This window comes from Bubalus kerabau, chromosome 7, assembly GCF_029407905.1.
Source record: "Bubalus kerabau isolate K-KA32 ecotype Philippines breed swamp buffalo chromosome 7, PCC_UOA_SB_1v2, whole genome shotgun sequence".
Lineage (NCBI taxonomy): Eukaryota > Metazoa > Chordata > Mammalia > Artiodactyla > Bovidae > Bubalus > Bubalus kerabau.
The window spans coordinates 30,864,636-30,891,683 of NC_073630.1; the positions used below are offsets into that span (position 1 = coordinate 30,864,636).

Sequence of the window (27,048 nt, forward strand, 5' to 3'; positions counted from 1 at the left end):
CAGACATCCTGGAATGTGAAGTCAAATGGGCTTTAGAAAGCATCACTACGAACAAAGCTAGTGGAGGTGATGGAATTTCAGTTGAGCTATTCCAAATCCTAGAAGATGATGCTGTGAAAGTGCTGCACTCAATATGCCAGCAAATTTGGAAAACTCAGCAGTGGCCACAGGACTGGAAAAGGTCAGTTTTCATTCCAATCCCAAAGAAAGGCAATGCCAAAGAATGCTCAAACTACTGCACAATTGCACTCATCTCACACGCTAGTAAAGTAATGCTCAAAATTCTCCAAGCCAGGCTTCAGCAATATGTGAACCGTGAACTTCCTGATGTTCAAGCTGGTTTTAGAAAGGGCAGAGGAACCAGAGATCAAATTGCCAACATCCGCTGGATCATGGAAGAAGCAAGAGAGTTCCAGAAAAGCATCTATTTCTGCTTTATTGACTATGCCAAAGCCTATGACTATGTGGATCACAATAAACTGTGGAAAATTCTGAAAGAGATGGGAATACCAGACCACCTGATCTGCCTCTTGAGAAATCTGTATGCAGGTCAGGAAGCAACAGTTAGAACTGGCCATGGAACAACAGACTGGTTCCAAATAGGAAAAGGAGTACGTCAAGGCTGTATATTGTCACCCTGTTTTTTTAACTTATATGCAGAGTACATCATGAGAAACACTGGACTGGAAGAAACACAAGCTGGAATCAAGATTGCCAGGAGAAATATCAATCACCTCAGATATGCAGATGACACCACCCTTATGGCAGAAAGTGAAGAGGAGCTCAAAAGCCTCTTGATGAAAGTGAAAGTGGAGAATGAAAAAGTTGGCTTAAAGCTCAACACTCAGAAAACGAAGATCATGGCATCCGGTCCCACCACTTCATGGGAAATAGATGGGGAAACAGTGGAAACAGTGTCAGACTTTATTTTTCTGGGTTCCAAAATCAGTGCAGATGGTGACTGCAGCCATGAAATTAAACGATGCTTACTCCTTGGAAGGAAAGTTATGACCAACCCAGATAGCATATTCAAAAGCAGAGACATTACTTTGCCAACAAAGGTCCGTCTAGTCAAGGCTATGGTTTTTCCTGTGGTCATGTATGGATGTGAGAGTTAGACTGTGAAGAAGGCTGAGCACTGAAGAATTGATGCTTTTGAAGTGTGGTGTTGGAGAAGACTCTTGAGAGTCCCTTGGACTGCAAGGAGATCCAACCAGCCCATTCTGAAGAAGATCAGCCCTGGGATTTCTTTGGAAGGAATGATGCTAAAGCTGAAACTCCAGTACTTTGGCCACCTCATGCAAAGAGTTGACTCATTGGAAAAGACTCAGATGGTGGGAGGGATTGGGGGCAAGAGGAGAAGGGGACAACAGAGGATGAGATGGCTGGATGGCATCACTGACTTGATGGACATGAGTCTGAGTGAACTCTGGGAGTTGGTGATGGACAGGGAGGCCTGGTGTGCTGCGATTCATGGGGTCGCAAAGAGTCGGACACGACTGAGCAACTGATCTGATCTGATCTGATCTTATCTATATATATGTATTCACCGTTAATGTTCTACATATGCTATCATTAAATTGTCAGCCACTCAGCAATTTTTTATTCTTGTACCTGTTTGATAGTCTGCATACTAAACTGAAAAGGAACTTTGTACTTGCAGGGTATGTTCTGTTGAACAAATTGATTATTTAAAATGAAATTATATATTGTTAGAGATGAAAGGAACTTTAGCAAATATCTGATCTGATTTTTTCATTTTTATAGCTGATAAAATTGAGATTAAATGACTTAACCATGCACACTGTTATTGGGAATGTAAATTGGTACAACCACTGTGGAAAACAGTATGGAGAGTTCTCAATAAACTAAAAATAAACCCAGCAATCAGATCAGATCAGATCATATCAGTCACTCAGTCGTGTCCGACTCTTTGCGACCCCATGAATTGCAGCACGCCAGGCCTCCCTGTCCATCACCAACTCCCGGAGTTCACTGAGACTCACATCCATCGAGTCAGTGAAACCCAGCAATATAACCCAGCAATTCCACTCCTGAGTATATATCAGAAAAAAACAAAAACACTAATTCAAAAAGATACAGGCACCCCAATGTTCATTGCAGCATTATTTACAATTGCCAAGATATGGAAGCAACTAAGTATCCATCGGCCGATAAATGAATAAAGATGTAGTATAAATATATAAAACAATGTAATACTAATAAGCCATAAAAAATGAAAATTTGCCATTTGCAACAACATGGATGGATATGGAGGGTATTATGCTAAGTCAAATAAGCCAGACAGAGGAAGAAAAATACTGCATGATATAACTTGTATGTGGAATCTAAAAAAATACAACAAACTAATGAATATAACAAAGAAGAGGCAAGCTCACAGATATAAAACAACAAACTAGTGATTACCAGAAGGGAGAGGGAAGTGGGGAGGGGCAATATAGGGGAAGGGAATTAAGAGGTTTAAACTATTATGTAGCATGTAAAATAAGCTACAGGATATACTGTACAACACAGGGAATATAGCCAGTATTTTATAATAACTATAAATGGAACATAAACTTTAAAAATGGTGAATCACTATATTATATACATGCAACATATAATATCATACATCAGCTATACTTCAATTTAAAAAATATATAAATAAGTAAAATGATTTAACCAAGGTGATCAAACAAATAAATGCCAAACAGGGACATGAAGCCTTGTGCCCTGACTTGCAGTGGAGTGGAGTCCTATGGATCAAGCCGTGGAAGATAAAGCTCAGCTTACAGCCCCCATTAAACTGCTCATCTTTGCTCCCTTTCAGGCTGTAGCAGCCATTAGAGTTTAAATATGAAGGCTTTGTTATTGACCAGTGATCAAAGATGAGCAAATTACCTGGAATATATATATATATCAGATCAGATCAGATCAGTCGCTCAGTCGTGTCCGACTCTTTGCAACCCCATGAATCGCAGCACACCAGGCCTCCCTGTCCATCACCAACTCCCGGAGTTCACCCAGACTCACGTTCATCGAGTCAGTGATGCCATCCAGCCATCTCATCCTCTGTTGTCCCCTTCTCCTCTTGCCCCCAGTCCCTCCCACCATCAGAGTCTTTTCCAATGAGTCAACTCTTCGTATCAGGTGGCCAAAGTACTGGAGTTTCAGCTTTAGCATCATTTCTTCCAAAGAAATCCCAGGGCTGATCTTCTTCAGAATGGACTGGTTGGATCTCCTTGCAGTCCAAGGAACTCTTAAGAGTCTTCTCCAACACCACAGTTCAAAAGCATCAATTCTTCAGTGCTCAGCCTTCTTCACAGTCTAACTCTCACATCCATACATGACCACAGGAAAAACCATAGCCTTGACTAGACGGACCTTTGTTGGCAAAGTAATGTCTCTGCTTTTGAATATGCTATCTGGGTTGGTCATAACTTTCCTTCCAAGGAGTAAGCGTCTTTTAATTTCATGGCTGCAGTCACCATCTGCACTGATTTTGGAACCCAGAAAAATAAAGTCTGACACTGTTTCCCCATCTATTTCCCATGAAGTGGTGGGACCGGATGCCATGATCTTCGTTTTCTGAATGTTGAGCTTTAAGCCAACTTTTTCACTCTCCACTTCTACTTTCATCAAGAGGCTTTTGAGCTCCTCTTCACTTTCTGCCATAAGGGTGGTGTCATCTGCATATCTGAGGTGATTGATATTTCTCCTGGCAATCTTGATTCCAGCCTGTGCTTCTTCCAGCCCAGTGTTTCTCATGATGTACTCTGCATATAAGTTAAAAAAACAGGGTGACAATATACAGCCTTGACGTACTCCTTTTCCTATTTGGAACCAGTCTGTTGTTCCATGGCCAGTTCTAACTGTTGCTTCCTGACCTGCATACAGATTTCTCAAGAGGCAGATCAGGTGGTCTGGTATTCGCATCTCTTTCAAACTTGTCCACAGTTTATTGTGATCCACACAGTCAAAGGCTTTGGCATAGTCAATAAAGCAGAAATAGATGCTTTTCTGGAACTCTCTTGCTTCTTCCATGATCCAGCGGATGTTGGCAAATTGATCTCTGGTTCCTCTGCCCTTTCTAAAACCAGCTTGAACATCAGGAACTTCACGATTCACATATTGCTGAAGCCTGGCTTGGAGAATTTTGAGCATTACTTTACTAGCGTGTGAGATGAGTGCAATTGTGCAATAGTTTGAGCATTCTTTGGCATTGCCTTTCTTTGGGATTGGAATGAAAACTGACCTTTTCCAGTCCTGTGGCCACTGCTGAGTTTTCCAAATTTGCTGGCATATTGAGTGCAGCACTTTCACAGCATCATCTTTCAGGATTTGGAATAGCTCAACTGAAATTCCATCACCTCCACTAGCTTTGTTCGTAGTGATGCTTTCTAAAGCCCACTTGACTTCACATTCCAGGATGTCTGGCTCTAGGTGAGTGATCACACCATCGTGATTATCTGGGTCATGAAGATCTTTTTTGTACAGTTCTTCTGTGTATTCTTGCCATCTCTTCTTAATATCTTCTGCTTCTGTTAGGTCCATACCATTTCTTTCCTTTATCGAGCTCATCTTTGCATGAAATGTTCCCTTGGTATCTCTAATTTTCTTGAAGAGATCCCTAGTCTTTCCCATTCTGTTGTTTTCCTCTATTTCTTTGCATTGATCGCTGAAGAAGGCTTTCTTATCTCTTCTTGCTATTCTTTGGAACTCTGCATTCAAATGTTTATGTCTTTCCTTTTCTCCTTTGCTTTTTGCTTCTCTTCTTTTCACAGCTATTTGTAAGGCGTCCCCAGACAGCCATTTTGCTTTTTTGCATTTGCACTTGATAGCATTATTCCCATTGTGCCCATAAGGAAGCTGAGCTTCTGAGACACTGAGTAATTTACTTAAGATTATACACATCTGGGAAGCAGCAGAGAGAGAGTTCAGTTCCAGGTGCATCTATCTCCAAAGCCAACCTCTGAATGATTATACTGTATGATACAAAGATTTACTAACCCTGTTTGTATATATTCCATGTTACGTTTTTAAACATATCAGACTGTATGCCTGTGTTCTTTTTCATTGATATACTTTGCCCATACAGTCCTGAAGTGGATAGAAAGAGCTAATATGGATGCTTCCCAGCGAGAAGGCTTATCGAGGAAGAAGTAGGTTTACCAGAAGGTCTTGCTGTTGACTGGATTGGCCATAAACTCTACTGGACAGACAGAGGGTATGTTTCCTCTTTTGTTGCTAAGTCACATGGCATGGGAGTGATGGGATATGTAGTACAGTTGGCCTCATCCTTCACTTGGAAAACAGGAAGATATTGCTGGTCCCCTGACTGGCATCAGAGGAAGATGCCCCTAGTGCTGTCCACAGTCCCTTCCTCCGCTCCCCACCACCAAGCAGGACCTTCCTCCTTTCATCAAGATTGTATCTTTCATTAGGGTGAATGTTGAGGACCAAGAAAGCAGCGTGTGTTTTGGCACTTCAGGCTGTTGTAATCAGAGAAACGCAAAGCCTGTCTGGATACAATCCGCACGCTTTTTCTGAGGATCTGCTATGGGTCAGCTGTTACCTAGGTGGCAGGGAAGATACACAGGAGCATGAGGAGCTCCATGTTTCCGGTCAGCTTAGTGTAGCCAGGGAGACAAAGGGCATATACACAGGAAAAAGTAATGCAAACCCTTGGTCTGAATCTCAGTACAAAAAATGTCATGAGGTCATGCATAAATAATTGCCAAATGAAGGTGGGTACTCCCAGAGGGGGCTCTAGAAGAGGTTTTGGGGATCAACTTCCCCTTCATTTTATGGGTTGCGGGGCAGGGGAAACTAAACCTCATAAAGCTAAGTGATTTATTCAAACCCACATGTTGGCTCTTTTAAATGAGTGTGAAGGAGGGAGCAAGTACTTCATGCTGGAGTTAGGAGGAAAGTCCTCTTCAGCGGGGAGAGATGGTGTGTTTTCTCTTTGCTGGGAGACAGCAGGACCAGAGAGAAGTTGTGGTGTGTCTGCCCTCTGGGCACAGTGCTCTTGGGGCTGCAGGAAGCATTGCTGCACTTGAGTGTGTGTGTGTGTGTCCTGCGTGAGCCCCAGGAACAGTTGGGGTGGGGAGGAGGGAGAGGAAAGAAGTGGCTGCATCTCTTGTGTTTGCTAATGAGAGTCCACTTCCTGCTTCTGAGTGAGAAAGAGCCAATCACAATACCTCACGGGAGAGTCTTAGAGACTCTAGGCTCTGGGACACTGTCTCAGAGGATCTTAAAGCTATGGAGCGACCTGGCACCCAACTCAAACCTCTGGCACCTCCGCAACCACATTAAAGTAAAACAGAGAATGAGCTGGGATTTCACCTCAACCAGTGGTCCCAACACAGAGGAAGAAGTCCCAGGGACTGGGTTTAAATGCTTAAGGGCAGGTTTTCCATGTCCCAGAAAATCTCTTTTGGCCTGGATAACCCATGGGAAATAAACGGGCTTTTAAAAATGAGCCAGATGTATGATGTGGTGCTCAGTTATGAATAATACGGTATTTCTGTCCAGACCGAGTATATTTTAGTTAATTTGTTCACTTATTTGCTTATTCATTTAGCCATACCTTCATCCCATTTCATTATTCTTTTTGTATTTATTCCTTTATTGAATAACTGAAATGCACCAGATACTGCACTAAGAGCTTCGTATCCATATTGACACCCCAAAAGATAAGTTTTCATATCCCCAACTTAAACATTAAAAAAATTGAGAATCAGAGAGGTAAAACAACTTTCCCAAGGTCAAGCAGCCAGCAAGTATTGGATCTGGAATTTGAACTCAAGGGTGACCATTTCCGAAACTTATGTTTTTAATAATCATAGGTACGTGCTGCCTCCAACAACCAGGGTTGATTAAACGTGCTCGACCCAGCGTCCTATAACAAGTGAAAATCAACTTCAGTTGTAATAATGATAAAAATCATAATAATGGTCTTCTCTGTTTTGAACCTACTTAAAAGGACATTTAAAATGTTACCTGTGCATAATGACAGAGCTTGTACACGGCTGTTCTCGGAAACGTTGATCAGGACAGCAGATGTCAGCCACTTTTGGACTCTCTAAGGATGCTGGGTCTCCTCGCGTTTCTCACATCCTCATGGCACCTCTAATTTTACGTGTTTGATTAATAGTACTGTAGTACCTACTGCCAAGGCAGTGCCTTCAGGAGATAGACAAGCACCACCCTATCTTGGAGTATCAGACCTCAAATTCCCTAGTTCATTGACTTGAGTAATAACAAGCCCTTCTCAAGTCCTCTTCTCTCTAAAGGCAGCTGCTAAGAGAAAACCTTTAATTTGTCTGGAAATGAGAGGTTTATAGTTTGAAAACCTTGATAATAGCTAGAAATTTGATTTAAATAACTGGGATTCCTAGCTTGTGGTATTAGATTATATAGTAACTCTTAACCAAGTAAAAAAAAAAAGCAGAATGAATGCTTATGGTTTATATTGGCTTAGGAGAAGACAGATTCATATTAACATCTAACTGTAGGAAGGAAGGAAGTTGGTAATTCCCCTGGCAATGTTATTATTTCGTGATAAGGGGTCCCGATTCCTAAAGTCAGATCCTTAGTAAAAAGAATGAGGAAGAAAACAAAGTATCTGTTTGCTCATCTTTTTGAGTCGACAAAAACCACTATAAGGTAAGAAAATCACTCTTCTAGAGTTCTGGATGGACAGCTCTTGCCCTGGAAACAGGGTGGATTTAGGTCAGCGTCCCCAACCTTTTTGGTACCAAGGACCAGTTTCGTGGAAGACAATTTTTCCATGGACCAGGGGTGGAAGGATGCTTCTGGAATGATTCAAGTACATTACAGTTATTGTGCACTTTATTTCTATTACTGTTAGATCAGCTCTGCCGCAGATCATCAGGCCGTAGATCCTAAAGGTTGGGGGCCTTTGGTTTAGAGGATCCCAGTGGTGGCGTTGAGACTAATTAGACAACGACTCTAAAAAGAAAGATGTTCCACTCGATTGAGGGTTATGCTTGAACGCATGTGAACCCAAATGTTCGTCCTTGTCTTTGCTTTCTCATGACCAACACTGGAGTTCAAGATGTGCTTTCTGGCTGAATCAAGCAGAAGTGTGTTTTGGGTGACCCCCTTGGGGAGCTTTGAGAGCAAATACCAGCCGTCCTGCCTGAGACAGCTCCAGAGTCAGGAGCTTACATCTGGATCAATTCTCACCCCCTCACTCCTGCTCAAAATAGTGAGAATTTGGAGATGGTAAAACAATGAGGTCAGAACTGACACCTGTGTCTCCTCTGGTCACAAGCAAGTGGCTTCAGAGTTCCTTGCCTCCTGCCAAGGGCACAGGCACAGTGACAGCTGTACCTGAGTGAAGTTGACACATTGAGTTCAAAAATGCCTTCCGCCTAGCAGTGCCCTTCCTACAACCCCTTCACCTAGGAATAAAGTGGCACTGCAGTACAAATAATTTCCAACTATCCACTGCCCTAAGCTGATAGTTTGCAAAGCGTACTTGCCCCAGCCCAGGCCCTGAGCCAGTGTTATCTTTGCCTCCCTCTTGCATATGGCATGTGAGGAAGAAGAAATCAAGCCCCTTCCCCTGTCTAGAAAGGGCACTCGAGCAAGCCACCTGGAGAAGATCTCCTTAGCGTTTGTTCTGTAGGACAGGGAGGAGGGAATGATCCTGCCCCTCTGTTTCTGGGCAGGTCTGTTGTGTGCACACACTGCCCGGAAGAACAAGGGCTAGGCCTTTCCAGATGCTTATTGAATGAAATATAGCTGTACTTTCTAGGTTGCAGTGGGGAAACTGGGCAAGCAGGCCTCACATGGAAGGGAAGGGAGTTTCTTTTTTATCCCTTCTGTTTGTGATCCTGCCTGTTTCAGGGAGCTGCTGGGGCTCATGGTGCCCTCCAAGCCATGGCCCTGAATCTGCCAGCTGCATTCTTTTTTGTTTGCTTGTTTTGTTTTTGTTTATTTTTAATTGTAGAATAATTGCTTTACAATGTTGCATAGATTTCTGCCACACAGCAGCATGAATCAGCCATACGTGTACACATGTCCCTTCCCTCTTGAGACTCCCTCCCATCTCCCACCCTATCCCACCCTTTGAGGTTGTCACAGAGCACCAGGCTGAGCTCCCTCTGCTACATAGCAACATCCCACTAGCTAGCTATTTTACACATGTTAATGATGTTGAAGCTGAAACTCCAATACTTTGGCCACCTGATGTGAAGGGCTGACTCATTTGAAAAGACCCTGATGCTGGGAAAGATTGAGGGCAGGAGGAGAAGGGGATGACAGAGGATGAGATGGTTTGATGGCATCACCGACTCAATGGACATGAGTTTGGGTGGACTCAGGGAGTTGGTGATGGACAGGGAGTCCTGGCGTGCTGCAATTCATGGGGTCGCAAAGAGTCGGACACGACTGAGCGACTGAACTGAACTGAATGTATACATGTCAATGTCACTCTCTTGATTTGGCCCACCCTCTCCTTCCCCCTCTTTGTCCACAAGTCTGTTCTCTGTGTCTGTGTCTCTGTTCTTCCCCTGTATATAGGTTCATCAGTACCATCTTTCTAGATTCCATATATATGCACTAATACACAATATTTGGGCTTCCTTGCTGGCTCAGATGATAAAGAATCTGCCTGCAATGCGGGAGACTTGGGTTTGATCCCTGGATTGGAAAGATCCCCTGAAGAAGGGAATGACAACCCACTCCAGTATTCTTGCCTGGAGAATCCCCATGAGCAGAGGAGCCTGGCATGCTGCAGTCCATGGGGTTGCAAAAAATCAGACACAACTGAGCCACTAAGCACAACGTATCATATCTGTTTTTCTCTTTCTGACTTACTTCCCTCTGTGTCAGTTGCATTCTTACACATTCCGAAATATAATTCCCTCTTTCTCTTTTTCTCTTCCCTCCTGGCCTCCCTCCTGGCCCCCTCCCTCCCCCTCACTCTTCTGTGGATCTTTAAGCTCTTTAAGGACAGAGCTGGGTTTTGTATACTACTGTGTCTCCAATGCTTAGGGCAATCCCTGGCAAACATCAGGTGCTTCGTAAATATTTATTTGATAATAGAGATTTGTTTGGCAAATGGAAAACTTAGAAAACAAAAGTTTTCTCCCCAGCCAGATTCCAAAGAGTTGTTATCATTTTTTAATGTGAAGGGTAGCAAATAATATTTCAATTCTCCCATTTGTCTTAGAATCACACGGAAGAAAATTAAAGTCAATGTAACACTCCCCTACCCGTCCTTGTGTTGGCTGACTCTGGGGCCCTGAGAGATCTGCTCTCCCTGCTCCCTGGGGTCTGTGGCCAGAGGCTGGTGGTTCCTCTGGCTCTTACTGGTTTCAGCAGGAGCTGGGAAGTTGTGAAGAGAAAGGAATGGTGGTATTTATTTACACATCCTGGCTTTAACCCTGCCGGGCCACTGACATAGCCCCTCTTACCTTACCTTTCACTGCGTATTTTAATAAAGTGGGTTAAATATTGAGAAACTAATGAAAACATTGTGTTTAAAAAAAAAAAAAAAAAAAAACAGACTATGAGAGTGTTTCTCCTGACTCATGTGTGAGAATGTGTATGTGCTTGTGCGCGTGTGTGATAGGGTAGTTTAGAATGCCTATTTTGCTCTTCAGTAAGCAACAGGGAAAGTATTTTTGTTTAAAAAGTAAAGTTGGTGTAACAAGCCCCTTTACATGCATTTTAGGAAATCTCTCATTGAAGGGAGTGATTTAAATGGAAAGTATTGTGAAATAATCATTAAGGAGGGCATCTCTCAGCCACGAGGAATGCTGTTCATCCAATGGCCAAGTAAGTAATTGTGAAACTAAGGCCCTTTTTTTGCAGAGATCATAGAACACTTCATGTTTGATGTGCTAGTGTCCAAAATTTGTCTTAAGATCTCAGGTAATCAGTGGAATCAGAAACCAAGAAAATCCATGAGATGTGTTCAAATGTTTGGAAATTATATGGCTAGCATGACTTCCTCCTCTTTTTAATGTCTTTTGATTTACTTTTCTTCTATAAAATTTTATTGTTTAGAAAATTTTAAGCAAATTCAATTTCTTTTTGAAAAGAAATGGGTGTGATTCATTAATCAATGAGGCATAAGCCCACTACACTCTGTACTTTCTTTAAAAACTATACTATTCCCTGAGAGGATGATATTTGGATTGCACAGCTTATGAATTCTCTTCAGAAAAATCATGAGTTGCAGTGATAGGTCAGTCCTAGATTTAGAGAAAAGGAAAGAGAAATTGTGAAAGATTAGAAGGCTCTAGTTGTTAATTGTGCTGCTGCTGCTGCTGCTGCTAAGTCGCTTCAGTCGTGTCCGACTCAGTGCGACCCCATAGACGGCAGCCCACCAGGCTCCCCCATCCCTGGGATTCTCCAGGCAAGAACACTGGAGTGGGTTGCCATTTCCTTCTCCAATGCATGAAAGTGAAAAGTGAAAGTGAAGTCGCTCAGTTGTGCCCGACTCTTAGCAACCCCATGGACTGCAGCCCACCAGGCTCCTCCTTCCATGGGATTTTCCAGGCAAAAGTACTGGAGTGGGGTGCCATTGGTTTATGTTTAGAGAATTAAGAAAATAAACAATCCTTCCTAGTTAAAAATTGAAGATAAAAACCAACACTATTTTATCTATAATGAGAATGTTATGATGGTCTATAGAAAATAGTAAACTGATAGAAAATATATCATTAATTTGGAGCTAGCCATGTGATTAGAACAGTGAAAAGATATTGAACCATATTGAACTCAAAAGACTTTCAGCACCTGACTCACAGAACTTAAAACTGACCAAGCTAACCAAGTTTATCATATAAAACTGGATGATCGATAAATATGCTCTTCCCTTTATGTTGTAACTTTGCATAACCAGTGAATTTTACATATGTATAGCCAAGGGATAGACTAGCAAGATTCCATTGTCTTTTGCAATGTAAAATACTAATAAGAATATGCACTCAAAAACTTTTGATGTATTTGTATATTTGTAATATACGATATACTACATTTTTAAAAATGAGTAATTCCTCTTTATCTAATTATCAGAGCTTAAATTCAGCATTTTCGGTCTGAGTTGTTGTACATAGAGAAGATACTTTTTTGATTATGAAAATTGTTTGTCCAGCATACAGTGCTATGTTGTTTGTATTCCTTGGTGTACCACTTTAGTTTATCCTAAAGCGATTTACATTGATGTTTTTAATAATAAAAGAGGAAAAGAATTTTTTTCCTTGCAAATTTTGTTATATGTTTTCTTGATTAAAGGAGATTATTCTGGACTGATATGGGAATTAATCCATGAATTGAAAGTTCTTCTCTTCAAGGCAGTGGCCGACTGGTTATAGCTAGCTCGGATCTGGTCTGGCCCAGTGGAATAGCAGTTGATTACTTAACTGACAAGTTGTATTGGTGCGATGCCAAGCAGTCTGTGATTGAAATGTCCAATCTGGATGGCTCTAAATGCTGAAGACTTTCCCAGAAGGATGTAGGTAAGGCTTTGATTATCTTTTTGCCAGTATGCACGCATGCATGCTAAGTCACTTCAGTTGTATTTGACTCTGCATCCCCATGGACTATAGCCCACCAGGCTCCTCTGCCCATGGGATTCTCCAGGCAAGAATACTGGAGTGGGTTGCCATGCCCTCCTCCAGGGGATTTTTCTGACCCAGGGATAGAACCTGTGTCTCCTGTGGCTTCTGCATGACAGGTGGATTCTTTACCACTGAGCCACTGGGGAAGCCCTGGTAAGGCTTTGGAATGGGTTATTTCTTTAACTTGATTGAGTGTTGATGAATGTTAACACCCACCCACACACACACTCACATACATGCACCACCCAATCCCCATACTCATGCACATACCCTTAAACACACGGTGAGAAAGGAATAGAAACCAACAGGCTGACAGATTTCCCCAGGGGCTTATAAGCTATGAAGATTATTTTAACACCGGAATATTAGATTAAAAAACAGTGCTGCGTTATCATTTCTCTTTGCCAAGATTTCTTAAAAGCAGAATGAAAATATTAAACACTTTAAAAGTTTCTTAAGAACTTGTTCAGCTGTTATCATTTCTTATGTTTTATAAAATGTCATTTTCACAAGTGATAACATTCCCTTTAGCCATTGTGTACAAAGATTAATAAATTTTCCCTTCTATTATATTTTCAGATTTTGCATAGGATGTCATGTATTTTCATAAATAATTTTGAAACACTGTAGATTATGCTATCCATTAGAAGTACAGATGGTTATGAGATGGTGTAACAGTGGGGGATTCATTTTGACAGTATTTGAACTGGACCATGTGGTAAATAAATGCTGATAAAACATTATCATTTGAAATAAGGCTGTAAAATTTGGTCTTTGTATATATTTGGTCTTTGTAGTCCTGCCAGAATACGTTAACTGAAATTCATTCTGAACGTACTGGAGAGCCATTGCATAATTCTTGAGCAGGAACTGTATCTGATAAAATTGGTATATCAGGATAGCCACTTAGGTAACAAGGGTTGGATTGGAATTTGGAGAGAAGGGAATGAGTTAGGAGGTTACAACAGTTGTTCAGGCAACAGTTAATAAAAGCCTGAACTAGAACATTGCCATTTAAAAGTAGAATGGAGGATTAGAGTATTAAGAAAAAAAAAAAAACCACTGGGAATGAAAAACAGAAGATTTAGTAACAGATTGGATGCCAGAATAAAGGCCAGGGAGATGTTAAAGATGCTTCAGGAATTTAGAAACTGGTTGGTTTAGAAGATGAGAAAACACGGTCTCTCTCTTCTAGGAAAGAGCTAACAAAACTAATAATTTGTATAAGGTATTAATTTTTCCCTTTGATAATGAATTTCTAGATTTATATTCTAGTACTCTTGCCTGGAAAATCCCATGGATGGAGGAGCTTGATAGGCTCCAGACCACGGGGTCGCTAAGAGTCAGACACGACTGAGCGACTTCACTTTCACTTTTCACTTTCATGCATTGGAGAAGGAAATGGCAACCCACTCCAGTGTTCTTGCCTGGAGAATCCCAGGGATGGCGGAGCCTGATGGGCTGCCGTCTATGGGGTCACACAGAGTCAGACACGACTGAAGTGACTTAGCATTAGCATTATACATTAAACGGATCAAGATAAATATAATTAAAAATTCTACCTACTTCCAAGCTTCTTAAAAATTGACATACTTCACATGTATGTAATCATAGGCTTTATCATCCATGCGCCCAACAGATGTTTATAGAATCTTGTAGGAAGTAGAGATACAGTGGAGGGTACAATATGGTTCCTGTGAAGTCACCGAGTCTAGTCAGGAGCCATGCGTTGTTAAAAAATGAATCTCCCAAATAAGTGTAGATTTATAGCTTCGGTATATAAAGGGATTTGAAAATTCCTTACTAGAATGTAAAGACACCATATTCTAAGCCAAAAAGTATAGCAGATATTTTATAAATAATTTTCATTGCTCTACTTTATGACCAATGCAACGTCCTATTAAATACATTCACAAATACAAATAATTTGGTATGAAAATATCTAAATAACCACTTTCATCATTATAGTGCCACCTGTCGGTTTTTAAATGGTGGCATCTCAATGACCAATTCAGGGTTTTTCACTTAAAGATTGAAGGAATTCATTCTTAATTTAACACACAATTGTGGCTCTCCTGTAGACAAAAAATTAGAGAGATTGTATCTAGTTTGGGGTTTGTGGTGAAAAACTATAGCTAATTCTGATACATACTACAACATAGGTCAATCTTGAGGTTGTTTATTTGCTAAGTCATGTCCAACTCTTGCAACCCCATGGACTGTAGCCCGCCAGGCTCCTCTGTCCATAGGATTCTCCAGGCAAGAATACTGGAGTGGGCTGCCATTTCCACGAGGACATTTGGCTAAATGAAATAAGCCAGTTACAAAAGACAAGTATTGTTAACTTAAGGTATTTATTGAATAGACTAGTCACAGAAACAGAAAGTAATATAGAGTTTGCAAAGGACTGGCTGGGCAGGGACTGAGAAGTTGTTTAATGAGCATAGATTTTCAGTTTTGCAAGATTAAAAAAAATTCTGGAAATTGGTTGTACAGCAATGTGAATGTATTTTACACTACAGAAACTGTGGGTTAAATCTTAGGCTTAGAGGGTCAATTTTGTGTTAGGTATTTTTTTTAATCTCAGTAAGCAAAACAAAACAAAAGTTATGTAAAAAGTTCCCTTCCTGCATTAATGGCTTTATTTGGAACAAAGGCTAGATACCAAAATGAATCTTAAGGGCCTCCATCAATAATGATGGGCGCAGACTCATTTCACCAGGACTAATCATTTGAGTTTGCTGCCACTAGAGGGAGATATTCATCCTAGTCCACCAAATCCATTGCTCATTTGTGAAAACGACTGGCCTGGGAAATGCGACTGTATGTGCAGTGATAAAAAGCTTCCAAACTTAGGGGTTCTTAGCCATAGCCTCTAACCACTTGAGATAGTATATTAAAACATCTCCCAGCTTACTAAACACTGGAATATTTTATCAGAGCAGTTTCAGTAGCATGGAGAGGTGGGTTTAGTTGAGGTAAGATGGAAAGAGCCCACTTAGGGGTTGATTAGAGCCATGAATATGGAAGCAGCAGATAATAAATGACTTCCAAAGAAGTCATGGCTGCAAAGGGTAGGAGAGAGAGGAAAGGGGATGAGGGAATGAAGATGGAGAGAACTGGAGATATTAATCAGCTAAAAGAAAGAAGCTGGAGAGATGAAGAGAATGAATAAATGAAAGGGGTAATTGACAGAACAAGGTCCTAGAGTAGGAAAGGAGGTAGGGGTTTAATGCATGGAAATGTGCTGGAGATGGGAATTTGAGGAGACTGTTATTCAGTTACCTTAGATTTTAAAAAAATTTTACAAAAACCGGTGAATTTAGTCTACTACTTATTACTGCCATTCAAAAGACAAGGAACCTAAAAAAAATTTTTTTTTAAGAAAATAAAAATGCCTTATTACTTTATATTACTTTTGGTAAACCGTATCTTCCCATTTAAGCTCCAGTTAAGAGTCAAAATACTGCTCACAATATTGCAAAGGGAAAGTTGGCTTCCAATTGGTACTAACTTAGCTTAAGAAGAATGTATTTTTGCAGGGTAGGCAGATATATAGTCCTAACAGCAACTTGTTCTTTATTAAAAGGAGTTCCATTTCTAAATCACTACTGGTCATTATGTAAATCAGTAAAAAAAAAAAAATTCTGGGAAAAAAAAAAAAAGACAAGGAACCTAAGACAAAGAGGAGGAAAATAACTTACCCAGTCAAAGCTGTTTAGTCTATAAATAGTGATAGAATCACTGAACACGGGAACATTCCTGCCCGGGTTCCTTCTTCTTGGTGGTATTATGTCAGTCACCCACATTCTCTCACTCTCTGAATGCTGAGTGACAACAGGCTTTGCTAGGACTTCGTACCACCAGGCTCCCCTTCTAACAGGTTTCCTCATCGAGAGGGTTCTCCTTGATGTGGGTGTCTCTTACATTGCTTAATAGCTTATTAAAGAATTGATTTAGTGTAGGAATTGGGTATTCTTTGTTCTTTGAACAATATTTATGATAAAAACAAGATGTTTGTAATGGATTTGACTGCTTCCAGGTCACTCATTTGCCGTGGCTGTGTTTGAGGATCACGTGTGGTTCTCTGATTGGACTATGCCATCGATAATAAGGATGAACAAGAGGATTGGCAAAAATAGCGTACGTCTCCCAGGCAGCATGCTGAAGCCCTCATCTCTGGTTGTAGTTCATCCATTGGCAAAACCAGGTACACTGGTCTTTCTTTGACTGGCATCTGCAACTATTTAAATTGTTTGATGGCAGGGAAGGGGGGGTGTTGCAATTCTCACTAATTTGGGTAGATATTAAGATTTCCTGAGACTTGAATTTTATTTAAATTAAGACAGTCTAGTAATGAATTTGGGCTTTATCCCTCCAAGCTCATCTTTTCTTCTCCTAATTAGTTTTTACTTATTTGCTCCTTTTCAAAGACTTGGTTTAAAGGCACTAAGTCCAGGAGCAGGGATGGGTGGGGGGAGCAGTTTAGAAGCCTGCAGCGGAAGCTTCTACCCACATTGGGCTTTTCCCCACCTCCTGAGAATGCCAGTGAGTAAGCTTCAGCCAGGAGTAGGTAAAGCAAAATGGAAAAGCCACTTGGTTTTCCACTGTGACTCTTCTTTCTGAATCACCCTTTGTCAGTTTGACTGGATGATGAGTCCGGAAATCGGATTCCTATCTTCCCAAATAGCTTCTTGAACAAAAGTACTGGCTAAATTCAATAAATACTCATAAGGTAATAACTTTCTGGGCTTATCTGAGAACCAGTGGCTCTTTATAGGAACTCTCCTGAAATAGCTCTTGATATAAACTCCACTTAGATACAGTGTCTCTCCCCCAAGCTGTATGCTGTACTTTTATGCAACCTTTTCATCTCCAAGCCCATCTGTGAATGCATGTCTTCTCCCTGCTAGGAGCAGATCCCTGCTTACATCAAAATGGAGGTGTGAACATATTTGCAAAGAGAGGTTTGAAACTGCTCAGTGTTTGTGTCATGAAGGTTTTGTGAAAGCTCCAGATGGAAAAATGTGTCTGGCTCTTGATGGCCATCGGATATTGGCAGATCATATGACAAACGGTGCAGCTGAATTATCTTACTTTGGCTCAGGAATATCATTCTATATTGATTCCTGTGCTTTGTGCTGATTTTTAATATTTTGTGTTATAAAAAGCTCCCTTACTTTTAGGGATGCCAACTGTCTGGTTCTCTCTCTCTCTCTCTCTCTGATGAGTTTCAGCTCCTCATTACAAATTAAATTCAACTGGCCTCCCTTCCCTGATGGTTCAGACTGTAGGAGACCCAGATTCAGTCCCTGGGTCTGGAAGATTCCCTGGGAGGAGAGCATGGCAACCCACTCCAGTCTTCTTGCCTGGAGAATCCCATGGACAGAGGAGCCTGGTGGACTATAGTTCATGGGGTCGCAAAGAGTTGGACACACCTGAATGATTTTAACTTTCACTTTCAGCTGTAAAATTAATGAACAAAATATAACATTCAAAGTCTTCCAATGCTTCAGCCCCCCATTTATGATATAAGAGACCCAGGTTTGATCTCTGGGTCTGCAAGATCCCCTGGAGTAGGAAATGGCACCCCACCCCAATATTCTTGCCTGGGGAATCCCAAGGACAGAGGAGCCTGGTGGGCTACAGTCCATGGAGTCACAAAGAGTCGGACATGACTGAGCAGGTATGCACACACAGCTTAGTCTTAGAAATAAATGCCAGTATTTTACCAACTCAGAGACATTTTGTCCAGTTTTATGGCCTCTATTTTAAAGGCAGTCATATACAACTCCCCAGCCACATGACTATCTTAATATGAAAAGAAAAGTGCTTTATAATAATTAAGTTGAGGATACCAAACAAGTGTGGGGAATCCAGACTGACAAGGCTTGTGATCCACATTTTAAACATGACTTCGAGGAAGAATAGATCTGATATGACAGGTAACCAGAAGTGCTAATTTTCTTCCCTTGAATGTGCATCCAGACAAGTAAGGTGTATTTGGATTCATCTCTTGACAGACATCTAATAAGAGAGAACCTAAATTTTATTTTAGATGTTTATAAAATTCATGTTTATCCGATAGGCATGATATAAGTTACGTGACAGATCGACAGCAAATGGATTAATTTATCCATGGACCAGAACTGGATATTTTGGATTTTCAGATCTATTAATTGTTGCCTTAGGATAACAATTCTCAATCTTTTTGATTTCAGGACCTTTTTATGTTTTTAAAATGATTGAAAAACTGAAGGTTTTTTTGTGTGGGTTTTATTTGTTAAGATTTATGACATTAGAAATTAAAACTAAAAATCTAATATCTATTAAAGTTACAGTAATCTATTATATGTGAACATGTTTTATGAAAAGGAAATCTCTATTTTTCAAAACAAAAATATGTAGTGAGAAGCATGGCATTGTTTTACATTTACATTTTTAATGTCTGGCTTAATAGAGGGCAACCAGATTCTCCCATCTGCTTCTCTGTTAAAGCTGTTGCTGTGTTGTTTTGGTTGGAGCCCATGAAGAAAATCTGGCCTCAGACAGACATGGAACTGGAAAAGGAAAGATTGCTTAATAGCCTTTTCAGATGCCCTTTTGGTATATCTTCTTTTGATATTATTTCAGAACTAGACAGATGGTAGTTTCTCAGAGCCTGTTGCAATGTTGAATCTGAAGTCATATCAATGAACTTCTTGTCCTCTGCTATGTTAAAACCCAGTATTCTTGTTTTATATTTTGCATGAATCTTTTGCTATGCATGATTTTGTTGTGTTTTGGTTATTTAAAAATATTGATTGATTGAGTTATGCAGATCTTCTGAGTGTCATACTAATATACCTACAATAACGTTCATGAGTTATTTATCAAACTCATCAGAAAAGTCTTTGAGTGTCTGGATTTTGTCAAAAACTTTTTGTGGAAAATTTTGTAAAATTGTACTTTTTCACTTGAAAACTCCAGTCTTATTATTGGCAACAAGCACTGTGAGCTAATTTTCCTTGAAGAGACAGAATAGCTTCATTCATTTTTTAAAAAATGCCAAATCCTCAAGTGTTACTGACATAGTTTATCAAACATTCTTTCAGGTAAAAATCATGTTCAGTGGAAAAAAGAGGCTAGTTTTAGCTCAAATATCTAAGATAGACATCATGAGTTCAGTGTGTGCAGTCTTTTCTGTGTGCTTCCCATTTTACTATACAGGATATGAAACAGCAAGTAGGCCATAGTCAATAATTTTACTGCTCCATCATGGTTTTTTAAAGGTGGAACTGGAGTGTGTGTGCATGTATGTGTGAGTATGTGGCGGTGAAGAACATGACCACAGTAGAGATGCCACTAGGAGCATGACTTGATTCATGCTAAGGCACCACACTTTCACCCGTCATTGCTTTTGCCCCATTGGTCAACACAGTGAAAATAATAACGGAGTTATCTGCCTTTTATGAAAATAGTTTTGACCTTCCAGGTGGTGTGCAATGAGACCCCAGGGATCCATGGACCACACTTAGAGAATACACAGTGTTTTAGGGGATCCATTTCTCCTGTGTTCTGGGGAGTTGCTTAGGTCCCATGCCTATGTTAAGTTATGGTTTATTTATGCTCTTCCACATTTCTAAATACTGGCAAAGTCAGGCTAAAACAAATGTCTAAAGCAGCCTGAAGGAGAAAGTATATATGAGGGCAGGTTGAAGAGGTCAGCTTGTCCTCCATAATGGCAAACAGTGATTATGAGCTGATTCTGTGCATAAGGATTTGGGTATTCTACTGTTACCATTTATGCCAGTGCCTAAAAGAGTCCTGTCTTTCTGCCTGGCTCTCCCCACCCTCGATCTCAAGTGCATGGAGGGAAGCTGAGAGGGTGTGGTGTGGCGGGGAAGGTTTTCTAAGCTAGACCCTGCGAGTTTCTCTGAATCCTCCTACTCTGAGTCTGAACTCATAACCAACAAGCAGCCATAAATATAGATTAACTCAAACATTTCTTAAATCACAAATGGTCAACTAACTGTATCTGTTGGCCTCCCATAGGTAGTGGAGCCAATCTGAGTAGTGAAGTCCTGCCACTGGACATCTTAGCTGGCAGCAGAGAGCTTGACTATAACATGGCAGAGTCTCAACACCTGCCAGTGGCTGAGATGATGGTGTCAGGTTTGAATCAGGATGTCTCTGCTTTTGAATATGCTGTCTAGGTTGGTCATAACTTTTCTTCCAAGTAGTAAGCGTCTTTTAATTTCATGGCTGCAGTCACCATCTGCAGTGATTTTGGAGCCCCAAAAAATAAAGTCTGACACTGTTTCCACTGTTTCCCCATCTATTTCCCATGAAGTGATGGGACCAGATGCCATGATCTTAGTTTTCTGAATGTTGAATTGTAAGCCAACTTTTTCACTCTCCTCTTTCACTTTCATCAAGAGGCTTTTTAGTTCCTCTTCACTTTCTGCCATAAGGGTGGTGTCATCTGCATATCTGAGGTTATTGATATTTCTCCCGGCAATCTTGATTCCAGCTTGTGCTTCTTCCAGCCCAGCGTTTCTCATGATGTACTCTGCATATATAAGTTAAATAAGCAGGGTGACAATATACAGCCTTGACGTACTCCTTTTCCTATTTGGAACCAGTCTATTGTTCCATGTCCAGTTCTAGGGAACCTAATTCTTTTATACTCTGTTCACTCATGAAGCCGCTGCTGCTTCTGCTAAATCGCTTCAGTCGCGTCCGACTCTGTGCAACTCCATAGACGGCAGCCCACCAGGCTCCCCCGTCCCTGGGATTCTCCAGGCAAGAACACTGGAATGGGTTGCCATTTCCTTCTCCAATGCATGAAAATGAAAAGTGAAAGTGAAGTCGCTCAGTCCTGTGCGACTCTTAGTGACCCCATGGACTGCAGCCTACCAGGCTCCTCCATCCATGGGAGTTTCCAGACAAGAGTACTGGAGTGGGGTGCCATCGCCTTCTCCAACTCATGAAGGTAGTGGTTTTCAAACAGGGCTTAGCTCAGCCCTAAAGCTCCTGCAAACCCCACCTCTTATTCATGCTAGGTCTCTGCCATTCAGTCAGTGCAGCTCTGCTTTGAAACATTTTATTTGTTTGTATTTCTGAGTAAATCTTAATTTTAACACAGTATGTGGCTTAAAAATCAATTGGAGAACTCCATATTAGGACTTCATATACACTCAACCACAGCTTTTGTCTTTGGCAAACTATAGTTAACAAGGCCCTGGAACCTCTTACCCCTCTTTATAGGAATTTATCAGTGTGATTTTTGATATAATACAAAGAGGTGAATATTTTTAGTAATAATTTTTACAGACCTTTAGAGTTTACCAGATCCTTTAAATGTATTCTCTAATTTAACCCTTATCACAGTGCCTCATTTTACAGATTTGAAAGCTGAAACTAAGCTATATTATTAAGTTAATGACCAAAGATTTTGAAAATTATGACTGAGTAGTTATCAGTAATTCATGTCAAGAAAAGAAGTACTGGAAACATAGTTATGTTAGGAATATTATTCATCTGGTGACTATTTATTTACTATACGCTGTGCTATGGGCTGGTGATAGCATGTTAAGCTAAATGCAGCCCCAGCCTCCAAAGTCACAGTCTGATACAGAGACAAACAATATGATAGAATAAAACAGTAGAGATAATAGATATCAACAGTATCGAGAACCTTCCTCTAAGCTGATAGAAGATATTTTGAAAGCCTAATGTTTGGGGGACTCAAAAACCAAGGTGAATGACAGATGGTAAACTAGGCCCCATGGGTGAAATGAGCGAGTGACAACATGGCCAGAGATGTGGAGTACACATATAATAGGCTGTGTTTGGCTTCCTACCTGGAGACTGTAGAATGAACGAAATTGTCCTGGTGAACTGCCTCATCTTTCCTTCCCTGGATTCTATTCTATTTTGTCTTAGCCTGTGAAGTTTTAGTTCTGCCTGTGTGAGGTTAAGAGGTCTTACTTATATTTTGTAGTGAAATTTTCATTTCAAGCAAGTAGCTATGATAAAAAAAGTTTGAAAACTTATTAGATTTTAGGTCAATATGTTTTTATTCCCCAAAGACACATAATGATATGTGGCAAGTAGACCTGTATAACCACATGGCAAAGCGATTCAATCATAAAAAGTTTCATTGTGAAATTTATTAAAATCACAAATTCTTCTAAATTCATGACTAAAATGTAAAATTCTTAATGTAGCCTGTTGAGCCCTGGAGAAACTAACTTGTGTCCACCTCATGAGCCTTAGCTTGTGCCCGTCTATCCCCGCTTTGGATGGCCTTCTTCCATTACATAGGCCTTGCCTGTAACATGCAGGTGTTGTTTTCTTGACTTACAGTGCTCTTTCTAACCCCCTCCCCACCAAGTCCTGTGAATCCTTCATATCTCGACATAATATGCTCTTTTTCAGAAAGACTTTCCTAGTCTCCTGACCAGGCAATACGAGAGCTGTTTCAGCCCTCTTGGAACCCAGTATTGTTTTTGATTGTGCTCATTACACATATACTTCAGTAATTAATCATGTAAGAAAGCAGAACTCTCGTCTATATCCTCCACCACTGTATTTTTGGACCTCATGAGGATCTGACACACAGTAGGCATTTTGGAATGAATTAATTTTGTTAGTTTTACTAACAGACTGCAGTCTTTTCTAGTGTGATAAGGCTAATACTGATACAAGCCATCACAATGATTTTCTCCTTTATCACCCTTATCTAGATAAGTATATTTCAAAATTCTCAAAACCTTTTTTTTAATCACTTTTTGTTCAAGTTCTTAAAACAACCATGTGAAGTAGACTGGATGGAAACTGTCACCGTATTTTAGAGAGGAGGCATGTGGAGCACAGGCATTCGCTCCTTCTGGAGCCAGGGGGTGGCAAAAAGAACTTTGGCTATGGCCTACCCTCCAACTGCAAACACATGTCCATTGCTTTTCATTGCCTGGGGGATTGAAAGTGAAAGTGAAAGTGAAGTCGCTCAGTCGTGTCCGACCCTTTGCCACCCGTGGACTGTAGCCCACCAGCCTCCTCCATCCATGGGATTCTCCAGGCAAGAATACTGGAGTGGGTTGCCATTTCCTTCTCCAGGGGATCTTCCTGACCCAGGGATCGAACCCAGGTCTCTCTCCTGCAATGCAGGCAGACGCTTTAACCTCTGACCCACCAGGGAATCCTGGGGGATTGCAAGTTACCAAGTAATTCCTGAATCATATTCTAATTCCGCTAGTGACTTAAAATGTCTGGGGTAATTGGATGCTGTCCACCATACTCTCTGAACAGCCTTGTGATTTGGGAGCTAGTCTTCCAAATAAATGCTGAATCCAATGGATAACTGATTTAGGCTGAACTTATCCAGCTCAAAGAGTCACGAGTGACAGGAGGTGACCAAGCAAGCATGAAAGGCATGTATTCCCACAAAAGAAATCTTTTCACTCAAATAGCTAAGCAAGTCAAATGCAATTACCCGATGTCTGCATTCTCATGGGACTTGAATCCTACTTAGATCACTTAACTTTCTTTAATTTATGGGCAACTTTGGAGGGTTTCTTGACCTCTTCTATATTCAGATGAGCAAGTTTACCAGTGAAAAGACAGAAGATAGTTTATATCCTGCTGTGGTATGTCAGATACCCCCAACTCCAACAGAGAGGAGGCATTTGGAGAATGATTTCATACATAAGTAGCTAAAGGAAGAAAAAAAAACTTGCTCATGTTTATGGCTCAACAGGCAACTCTGTTCCCTGGGGCATTTGCATTTCAATGGAGTATGAAATGAAATGATCCATTTACAGCATTTAGTTTGTATGGTTCATGACTCTGTAAAAGTGCCTAGAGGTTTGCAAGTCACGGCATAAATCTTGATAGTAAAACATACATTTTTGACATACATATTCTATTATACATGAAACATAATTTTAGTAAATTGACAGTAAATCTTTTTATGATGAAATCTCTTTGCCATGTTGGTACCTAGACCTACATGCTACATATTATCTTTGGGAGATAAGAATATGTTGACCCTTTCATGAAGGTTGGGAATTCTCAAATAAAGCAATACAATTTAAAACATTTGAGTCCATTTACTCCTAGAAATGTTATAGTTCAAATTTGAAAATTCTTTAAAAAATTATAAATAAGTTCACAGGAGGGTTTTGAACACCACATAATTCTTTAAGACTAAAGATTTGTTGAGAGCATGTAAACAGAAGCATATGGCTTGTGGACCCTTTGATATAGATACAGATTACAGATCAACATGGTGTTTCTGTTTGGAGGTTAACCTGTCCCAGAACTTGACAAAAGAAGTTCTAGAATGTTCTGTAGGATGCAAAGCATTAAAGTCCATTTTTTCCCTCTGAGATCTGAAAATAAGCTGATAGGGTTCTTACTCTTTGCAGATAATAAAGACTGATGCCATGGGATGCGGTACACGGGCTGAGTGCCTTTCAGAGGGAGCGGATGTCACATGTCAGTGTTTGAAAGGATTTGCTGGAGATGGAAAACAATGTTCTGATAAGAGCAAAATCCAAATACACATATCTGGAAAATAGTGAATAAAAAAGATTCTCTCAGATTGTATTGACTCAAAATCTCCAGAAGGATTTATGTTATCCTCAGGTGTGAGTAAATTATTTGATATTAGCTAAAAGGCAGTGGATATATGAATAGAAAAACTGAAACATAGAGTATATGCTCTAATACATTGAGTTTATATTAGAATTTCTTAATATATATAGTTGATATTAAGGAGACGAATTTATAATTAGCTTTAGAAGCATGACTGTGAGCTCAAGTCAAATTTATAAACTCCCAATTCCAAGAAAAACAACTTTTCCCCTCAAAGGCTTAGATCATAAGTTTTAATTTATTAAATAGGCTTTGCTGCATAGGTTTCTTTTTTTAACTTTTAATTTTGTTTTGGAGTATAGCCAGTTGACAATGTTGTGGTAGTTTCGGGTGTACAGCAGCAGAGAGACTCAGCCACACATATACATGTATCCATTCTCCCCCAACCTCACCTCCCATCCAGGCTAGGTAGGTTTCTATTTTATTTTGATGGCCATTGTTGTAAATGTTCTTATGGTTTGAAACTCTGGCACAAAGTGATTTACTTACACATACTTAGCTAGTCAAACACTGAGAAATCTGTGAAAATTGATTCAGAAATGAACTTTAGGTCCAAATGCAGGGCTTGCATTATGTTTGCAAACAGTACCTGTAAATGGCTAGATGAGTGTATGTAAGATTACACTATTCTTTCCTACTATGGGCTTCCCTGGGTGGCTCAGACAGTAAAGAATCTGCCTGCAATACAGGAGACCAGGGTTCGATCCCTGGGTTGAAAAGGTCCCCTGGAGGAAAGGAATGCCTACCGACTCCAGTATTCTGGCCTGGAGAATGCCATAGATGGAGGAGCCTGGTGGGCTACAGTCCATGGGCTCACAAAGAGTCAGACACAACTGAGCGACTAACGCTTTCATTTTCCTACTATAGTAGTTTATACCAGGATTGCGTGCATATTTCACTAGCTCATTGTTTTGCCCGCAGATGTAGATGGACGTGAGATGGGTCTCTCAGTTTGCCCTCCCACCTCCCCCAAGTGTGTCAATACAGAAGGCGGCTATGTCTGCCGGCACTCAGAGGGCTACTAGGGAGATGGAATCCACTGTCTGGGTAAGAAAGCTATGTGTGGAGGGAAGTGGGTAGGGGCAAGCCTTGGAGAATCACTGAACGCTGGGTGTGGCAGTTTGAGAAAAGACAGGGTATAACTGCGGTGATACATGTTAAGTTGAAAAGGGGAGTTGTGTGACCTGTCAAACTGACGTATTTCAGTTCTTGGTAAATACTCAAGTCCATGCCCTTTGGCCATGCCGGCACTACTTAGTGCCTCCCCTCTGCAGAGGCTGTTTTCCCCTCTGCCTTTCTAATTCTTTCTCTGGGGGTTGAGTGACATCAGTACCTGATCAATACCCCATACTTTGAGCCATCATGGGGGAAACCGGACAGTGTTTTCTTTGTTACTGAATTTGGCAAATGAACTGTGGTGAACTTCAGAGCTGACATGGGTTTGTTGGAGGTCACTGCTGTGCATGAAGATTCTATGAAAGGGTTCGCTGGCTGGCTCTTGATCAGTTCAAGACACTGACATTTAAATATAAGCAGCGAATGATTAAGACCTCTTTCATAACCACCATGCTCTGCCAAGGTCTGGGTGTGGCTGGCTGGGTTGGGAGTTCACTTAGTGGATGTCATGTACCATTCCAGGTGTCAATAGCACAGCATCACTGTACAAGTGAAGACCTGACTTGAAGCCATCCTGGCCCAGTAAAATAGTTATCTCAAGTTTTATGGGGCTTTAAAATGTCTCTTCCAGTGTTTTCCTTTCCTTCTGAAAACATGAAAATCTTTTCACGGTGAGGGGCAGATGCCC

At 40.7% G+C, this 27,048-nt stretch overlaps 1 protein-coding gene across 1 annotated transcript in view; it reads left to right on the forward strand.

Annotated features, from left to right (window-relative positions):
• EGF (epidermal growth factor) overlaps positions 1–27,048 on the forward strand; it is a 107,248-nt gene that overhangs the window by 59,824 nt on the left and 20,376 nt on the right. Inside the window, 11 exon segments of the mRNA XM_055587566.1 lie at positions 5,053–5,140; positions 5,143–5,227; positions 10,712–10,791; positions 10,794–10,815; positions 12,280–12,503; positions 16,648–16,815; positions 17,519–17,545; positions 17,548–17,682; positions 20,640–20,773; positions 25,025–25,136; positions 26,172–26,291. Of these exon segments, the coding sequence (XP_055443541.1) occupies positions 5,053–5,140; positions 5,143–5,227; positions 10,712–10,791; positions 10,794–10,815; positions 12,280–12,503; positions 16,648–16,815; positions 17,519–17,545; positions 17,548–17,682; positions 20,640–20,773; positions 25,025–25,136; positions 26,172–26,291 (1,195 nt within the window).